The sequence below is a fragment of the Galeopterus variegatus genome, unplaced genomic scaffold, assembly GCF_000696425.1.
Source record: "Galeopterus variegatus unplaced genomic scaffold, G_variegatus-3.0.2 Scaffold1921, whole genome shotgun sequence".
Taxonomy (NCBI): domain Eukaryota; kingdom Metazoa; phylum Chordata; class Mammalia; order Dermoptera; family Cynocephalidae; genus Galeopterus; species Galeopterus variegatus.
Window position 1 is genome coordinate 333,504 of NW_007728032.1, and position 8,268 is coordinate 341,771.

The following is an 8,268-nucleotide window of genomic DNA, read 5'->3' on the forward strand; positions in this document are numbered from 1 at the left end:
GGGGGCAACGCCGAGGGTTGCGATCCCGTTGCCGGTCCCGGTCCGGTACGGGGGCGACACTGAGGGTTGCGATCCGTTGCCGGACACGGAAAAAGACAAAAAAAAAAAAAAAAACAAAAAAAAACCGCGTCTTATTGCCTAGAATATGCTCTACTTTAGAGAATGTTCCATGTGCACTTGAAAAAGAGTATATATTTTGCTGTTATTTGGTAGTTCTTTTCTTTCAAGGGGCAAAGCCCCTCCAGGGCCTGCATGCTTTTGGTCACTATCCAGTGCCTTAAACATTTGGGGTTTTAAAAATATATTTTTTCTAGAGTTAATAATTCTTATCAGTGAGAAGATTACGAAGTCACAATCTACTCTACAATTGCCTGTAGCCAGAACTCTTAAATTTCTTGTAATAAAAGATTAAACTTTCTTATTTTTAAGTCACTGTGTGTTGGGTTTTTTGATTCTTTCAAGCAAAAAAATCCTAACTCATGTATATACACAGTAATTCATAACATACAAAATTAAATGCCAAGAACACATCGGGGTAACAGACAGAGAACTCCACAACTAGAACTATATATTTTGACTCAAACTTTACCTATATTAAATTAGAAACCAATTTTACAGAAGGAGGAAGCACATATACCTATTTTGCTTACTTGTAAGGAAAACTACTTACAAAGTGTTTCCACACTGTGCACAAATGAAGAAGGAAATAAAGTGGAAGATTATTACCTTTACATTCAGGAGGGGCACTACTCCATACCCCACTGCCAGCACAATAAAGCAGGCTCTCTCCAACAAGTGAATATTCATCTGGTCCAGGTGCAGGATCACAACTGTAAGTTACTGCTTCAAGATATTCAAATATCTCTATGTCACTAAAGGTATATTTTCCATTTTTTATTTTTGCAGGTGGTGAACAGAGAATCTCTTAAAAAGGGAAAATAAGGAAGTAAAAGGCAAAAGAAAAGATAAAAGATTAACACAGAATTAGGAAGTTCTGTATACTACCTTCAATAAATTCATCAATATAAGATTTCTACAAGCTAGTTGCAAATTCAATATCCATTTAGTAGAGGGAAAAAATATATTATCCAAAATTCAAGCCATTAATGCATAAATAAACTTTCAGAACAAAACTCATTTTCTTAAGGTGTAGAATACCTATATTTATTTGTAAAGCCATGCTAAGTTTTGTTCTAGTCATCATAAGAAATGCTGACAATTTAATGAAAAAAAATGCTTGTGATTAAAAATAAAACTGAGTGCTAGTTGAGAAATGTTTTACAATGTATAAATATATTCACTCTCTAAATCAGTGGTTCTCAACAATACCAAGATATTACTGTCTTTTTTCACTTTTATCCTCACAAGTGTATAGTGATTTTTTCTAGAGGCTATAAATTGTGTATTAACACAAAAGACTGTATCTAAATGTCATCCTTTAAGCCAAATATGGAAGAGGTTTGCAAAAATGTAAAACAATGCTACTATTCTATTTTTTTCTTTTGAAAAATTTTAGTTTTTTCAAAATGTATGTTACATATGTTAACATACATTGAATGTATTGGTCTTAAAAATGAACTAATAACCTCTACCAAAAAACTCCTAGAGCTCATAAATTCAGTAAAGTTACAGGATACAAATCAGTACAGAAGAAAACAGTAGCATTTTTATACACCAACAATGAGCAAGCAGAAAAAGAAATCAAGAAAGCAAGCCCATTTACAATAGCTACCAAAATAAAATACCTACAACAAATTTAACCGAAGAGGTAAAAGATCTCTATAATGAGAACTACAAAATTCTGCTGAAAGAAATTAAAGAGTACACCAAAAGATTGAAAGACATTCCTTGTTCATGGATTGGAAGAATTAACTTTGTCCATACTACCCAAAGCGATCTACAGATTCAGTGCAAACCCCATCAAAATACCAATGACATTCTTCACAGAAATAGAAAAAAAAATCCTAAAATTCATATGGAACAACAAAAGACCCCAAATAGCTAAAGCAATCCTGAGAAAATAAATAAATAAAACTAGAAGCATTATACTATCTGACTTCAAACTATACTACAAAACTATAGTAACCAAAACAGCAAGGTATTTGCATAAAAACAGACTCATGGATCAATGGAACAGAACAGAGAACCCAGAAATCAACCCAGATACTGATAGCCAACTGATCTTCGACAAAGGCACTAAGAACATACACTGGGGGAAGGACAGCATCTTCAGTAAATGATGCTGGGAAAACTGGATATCTATATGTAGAAGAGTGAAACTAGACCCATACCTCTCATCATATACTAAAATCACCTTTAAGATTAAAGTCTTAAATATAAGACCTGGAACTATAAAACTCCTAGAAGAAAACATAAGGGAAACAGTTCAGTATGAAGGACTGAGTAAAGACTTTATGAGTAAGCCCCCCAAAAGTACGAGCAACAAAAGAAAAAATAAACAAATGGGATTATATCAAACTAAAAAGCTTCTGCACAGCAAAGGGAACAATCAACAGAGTGAAAAGACAATCTACAGAGTGGGAGAAAGCATTTGCAAACTATACATCTGACAAGGGATTAATAACCAGAATATACAAGGAACTCAAACAAGTTCACAGTAAAAAACCAAATAATCCAATTAAAAACTGGGCAAAGGAGCTGAATAGACTTTTTTCAAAGGAAGACATATAAATGGCCAACAGGTACATGAAAAAATGATCATCATCACTAATCATCAGGGAAATGCAAATCAAAACCACATTAAGATATCATATCATCCCAGTTAGACTGGCTCTTATCAAAAAAACTGAGAATAACAAATCTGACAAGGATATGGAGAAAAGGGAACTCTTCTACACTGTTGATGAAACTGTAAATTATTAGTACAGCCATTATGGAAAACAGTATGGAGGTTTCTCAAAAAACTACAGATAGAACTACCACATGATCTAGCAATCCCACTTCTGGGTATATACCCAAAAGAATGGAAAATATCATGTTGAAGGGATACCTGCACTCCCATGTTCATCGCAGCTCTGTTTACAGTAGCCAAGATATGGAACCAACCTAAATGTCCATCGATGGACAATTGGATAAGGAAAATGTAGTATATATACAAAATGGAATACTAACTTGGCCATAAAAAAGAATGAAATTCTGCCATTCACAGCAACATGGATGAGCTTGGAGAAAATGTTAAGTGAAATAAGCCAGACACGGAAAGAGAAATACCACATGTCCTTACTCGTAAGTGAGAGGTGGGGGGGAGAGAGAGACCGACCAACCACAATAAACCGTTGAACTTTCAGAAAGAGAGAACAGACCTACAGGTGGCAAAGGGGTTTTGGTAGTAATTGGGTAAGGGATACAAAGAATAATTATGATTTGTAATGATGAACATGCTAATATTGATTTGATCATCACATACTGTACACAAATACTGGTAGTCAACTCTGCACCCCATAAATACAAATAATTAAAAATTAATAAGTTAATTTTTAAAAAATGAATTAACAAACAATTATTGTAAAAACTTCTCAGTTTTAATTCCAATATGATAAATACCAATAGATATAATTTACATAAAGGAAAGCTCTTTGGTGTCCTTGTTAATGTAAAAGCTCAAAGTGGTCCTAAGGCCAAAAACTTTAGGTACTAAATTTTAAAAAGAGTATTTACTTACTTTCACATCGAGGGGGTTTATCACTCCATTGTGGACGTAATCCTTTAAGCTCACAGTATAGAATTTGTTTACCAATTAAATAATAACTACATGAGAAAAGAAAAGATTACCATTTTCTTCAGCGGTTAATAAGATTCACATAATAATGAAGGAAATTTTTATATGTTGTTTGTCTACACTGCAGTAGTTTGAGGAAGAGGTTTCTTAAACAAAATGTAATGAAAATGCTAAATAAATCTGCAATTTAATCAAATAAAGAGTTTCTCCACTTGAACACACATCTAAATAAATCTGCTGTGCCTGTCAGTCTGGCCTCTTTGCTGTCTCCTGCAATCCCATTACACATTCATTTCTGTGACTTTGCTCACACCATACTGCTCAGTATGAGCACTGAGATCAGGCCCCAGAGAGCTGGACTGCCTGGATTCAAGACCCTGCTCCACAACTTACTAGTTACTTGAGCTTGAGCAAGGCATTTAAGCTTCTCTCATCAATTAAGAGAGGATGACAGTGCTCACCTCATAGTGTTGTTTAGAGGATTAGGTAAGTTAGCATCTAGCTAGGTGAGTTTCAGCTCTCATTAACATTATTTAGATCAGAATATCTTCCTAGGAAAAGCTCAGGAATACCTCTACTCAATGAAACCTTCCCTGATGATTTAAATGCATAGGAAATCTCTCCCCCTTCTGGACTCTCACTGTAACTATCATGAATAATTCTCCTAATCCGACATTTCTCATTTATAATTTTGCTTTGATAGCTCTCTGTATATATTGTATTTTTCAATAAGTCTACAACTTCTTTGAGAAGAGTCTATGTCTTAAACTTTTGGTATTCTTCAAAGAGCCCGGCAAGCTCTCTCTATGTAACTATTAACTGAATGTCCCAATATTTTTATTTGATCAAGTTAAAGTATCAGTGAAACCACCTGTACATAGTCACAGCTGACTTTTTCCCCAAGGCTCATGCATTTTTTTCTATATTATATAGCATATTACTGCCATGGGTTGAATATGGTTTGTCCCCTCCAAAACTCATGCTGAAATTTAATTGCCAGTATAATGGTTGATCATTAAGAGGAATTAGTACCTTTCTCACAACACTGGGTTCTCAAGGAAGTGAGTGAGTTCTAGCTCTCTTGGGACTGGATATAGTGAGGCCACCCCTCCTGTTCTTCCTTTTTTACATGCCCTTTCACTTTCCACCATGTTATCATGCAGCACAAAAGCCCTTGCCAGACACTGCTGCCATGCTATTGGACTTCCCAGCCCCCAGAAGCATAAGCTGAATAGAGTTCTTTTCTTTATAAATTACCCAGTCTCAGGTATTCTGTTATAGCACCAGAAAATGGACAAGACAATTAAATTTACTCTCTAGAGGCACATTTTGTCATAAATGCCCAGTATCTCTAATATAAACTATTAAAAGAACCCTACAGAACAAATGCTTTTATTGAGTATTCAGTGCCTCTTTTTGAGTTGCTTCACCTCTTTGTGGCAATCTCAAAAATAAGCTTTTCCAACTAAGTGATCTTGATCAACATGATGGTAAAGGCTGACCAGGTCAATTTCAACCTGGTAACACTTTACAGAGTTATCTGGATATAAGAATATCTTTGGTTAGCAATTCTCCCTTCTATTTCTGTGAGCCCTGTTTCAATTCTAAGAGTTGGCAGTTTTAAACAAGGTGCACTTGGTTGTGAAAGAAAAAGTCATGATTCTTAATGCTTACAATAGGCTATTATTAGATATAGCATACATGATAGTTTTGCTTTCCTTCCATTTCAATTTCTATTTATTACATCTTTCCTATCTCCATAAAATTTGTGAAAGAAAAAGTCATGATTCTTAATGCTTACAATAGGCTATTATTAGATATAGCATACATTATAGTTTTGCTTTCCTTCCATTTCAATTTCTATTTATTACATCTTTCCTATCTCCATAAAATGCCCAAAAGTTGTTTGGCTACAAGTACGACTTGTCACATAGAAACCAAAATTAAATCAAGTTTATGAATGCTCGAGAAGGAAAAATAAAAAGTGAATTAGTAACATTTACATTATTTCCTCTGAGGAGCAAGTTACTTACCCCTCATTACAAGAAAAGTGAAGCTGATAACCCCACTCCCAAGTTCCATTTGCAGGGACTGCTCTACCATTTGCAGGATCTTTTATAACGCTACATGTTAATCCTAAAAGAAAATAATTTGAAATTTGTTTTTTTAATTCAGTTTCAAAACAGACTTGAATCAAAATCAAAATTCTATATTGCTCTTTTGAATTCATGGGAATATTATTTTTTTTATTACCTATTGTAAGGGCAAACCTAAGATTAACATTTACCCAGGCAACCGATTACCAGGAAAAAGATTCCCTGGAAATTTTTCAAAGCCTAAAAAAATACATTGCTATTAAAAATCTTGTTTCACATGAGAAAATCATAATTGCAATAGTGGAATATGCGCCCTAAATTGTGTGAAAATCTCAAGCACAAGCGAAAAAAAAATTTTTGTTTACTTACTAAAACAACCGTCATCCGTGACAGGTAGCCATGTATGATTCAGTTCACAAACAGTATACATGGCTATAGGAGGAATATAAAAATATGCTGGTTTACACTGATACTTTACTTCTTCCCCAACCTCATAATAGGGTTTAGGTTTGCCAATGAGTTGCATGGCTTCAAATGTTGGTGGTGGATCACAGGCATCTAGAAATAAAGGAATAAGAACATGAGGATGAAGTATTGACGTAACTTTCACCAGCCAGGTGATAGTCTGGTAGCAGGTAGCATGGAAAAAAACAGAAAGGTCCTTTGGCAAGATTTTAAATGATTGTGCCATGATTTTACTCAAGTGGTGACTGTGGTGGAGGAATGTGCCTTGCTTGCTTTAATAACATTCTATTACCCTTTAGTTTGTTTGGGAATAAACTGTATCATAATTCACCAGTAAATTGAAGAGATAGCACCAATGTTTTGGGTCTTAAAAAATATACATAGGTATGTATCTTTCCCTACTTTTTTCTGAATTCATTTCAAAACTAACCTCTCCTCTAAGAAGTCTTCCATAGTGCACAGCATTCTGCTCATCTTAATCTTCCATAGTTTGAAACACGAACTTACAACAGCTTTTCGCTTCAGGCTCAGTCTCCTCTTAGAGGGCAAGTTCCTAGAGGCCAGGGACCATGTCTTCTTTTTCTACTATACCCTGTACCCAGTGGGAGCTCAAGAAATGCTATTGTAAGAGGTGATTAGTAAATAAGCATTCTGGATTTCACAAATCAAAATAAGTATGAACTAAAGTATTTCAAAATGTAAGACTTCATTTCATATGTTTCATATACGTGAACTGAGCATACATTATTTAAATGTAAAAATTTACTACTCAGAATAGCCTTACATGAAAATCTTTTTTTTTTCTTGAACATTAAACATAATTTAAACTTCCCTCAATGATATTACATCATGCATTCCCTCAGAAGCTCCCTGAAGTACCCATTAGGCTGTTTATCCAACATAACCCTACAGTAGGGCTACTAGAGATTGCTGTGCTTTTAGAATTTTTTACTTCTGTTTTCTTGTAGGTTTTTTCCTCCCTACAGTGGTGTCACTTTTACTTGGCAGTTTATCTTCCTTTTACTTATCTGTGGGGTGGCAAACCTAACAAACCTGTTAGAACAATTATGTAAAACAAGATGATGAAGTCATCAAGTCAAGGCCCAAAGGGCTAAGAGGATGCAGGGGCTTCTCCTAGTAAGGAAAGTCCTACAGTGGCAGAGCTATTTTGATCTCCAAGAAGCCTCTTCATTCTTACTCCCTGGATCTCTATCACACTTCAGATTGAGAGACTGGTCAAGAACTCCAAACAAGTGAAATGTTAGTCTCATTTCACGCCATACTCTAAATTCTAAAATTCTCTCTATATGCAACATACAACATTTTATCTACATCACATCCTGCAATCTATCACTGGCAGTACCTTTTCAACATGTCTACTATGCTCACCTTGATATCTGAATGTTCCTCCATCAACTGCCTAAAACAAAATGAAAACAAAAAGCCCTGGTAATTAAAAGCACTGTTTAAAAAGAGAATTAGAATAGAGTTGTGTTTTATTGCTAACATTAAATTTACTGAATATCTTGAGCCAGGAGTAAAAAAGAAGTTCTAAAAACACTTTATAATTCTGTTCTAGATACAAAATACATAACATCATACTAGGATTTCCTGGAACCACCAAGACAGAAATCAAGTAACAACATGCCAGGGATAAAGTTATACAAGTATCCTTTTTTTATGCATTCAATATCAGTACCTCTTGAAAGAACATAAAGAGAGGATTCCTAACTTAACTTTCACATATTAGATGGTTTAACCATAATCATAATCACCCTATGAGATAGATACTATTTTCCCCCTCTTTGATGAGCAAACCCAAGGTTAAGGTGAAGTAACTTGCCCAAGAACACACTCAAAGTAGGCGGCAGACCCAGGAGTTGAGCTAGGCAGTCTGGTCCACAGGCCACACTGTGAACCACTACCAACACTGCTTCCCATTACCGTCTTTCATCTAGAGTGCCCCCC

The 8,268-nt window shown here is 35.0% G+C and overlaps 1 protein-coding gene across 9 annotated transcripts in view; it reads right to left on the bottom strand.

Moving 5' to 3' along the window:
• CD46 (CD46 molecule, complement regulatory protein) overlaps positions 1–8,268 on the bottom strand; it is a 31,889-nt gene that overhangs the window by 18,425 nt on the left and 5,196 nt on the right. For 4 of the 9 annotated variants that reach the window (XM_008579603.1, XM_008579601.1, XM_008579600.1 and 1 more), the window contains exons 2-6: positions 7,690–7,716; positions 6,205–6,393; positions 5,773–5,875; positions 3,683–3,768; positions 727–924 (exon numbers count right to left, since the gene is read on the bottom strand). In XM_008579603.1, coding sequence (XP_008577825.1) covers positions 727–924; positions 3,683–3,768; positions 5,773–5,875; positions 6,205–6,393; positions 7,690–7,716 — 603 coding nt within the window. Of the gene's footprint in view, positions 1–726; positions 925–3,682; positions 3,769–5,772; positions 5,876–6,204; positions 6,394–6,730; positions 6,808–7,689; positions 7,717–8,268 lie in introns of those variants that run through there. The other 5 variants (XM_008579598.1, XM_008579602.1, XM_008579606.1 and 2 more) reach the window with 2 other exon arrangements.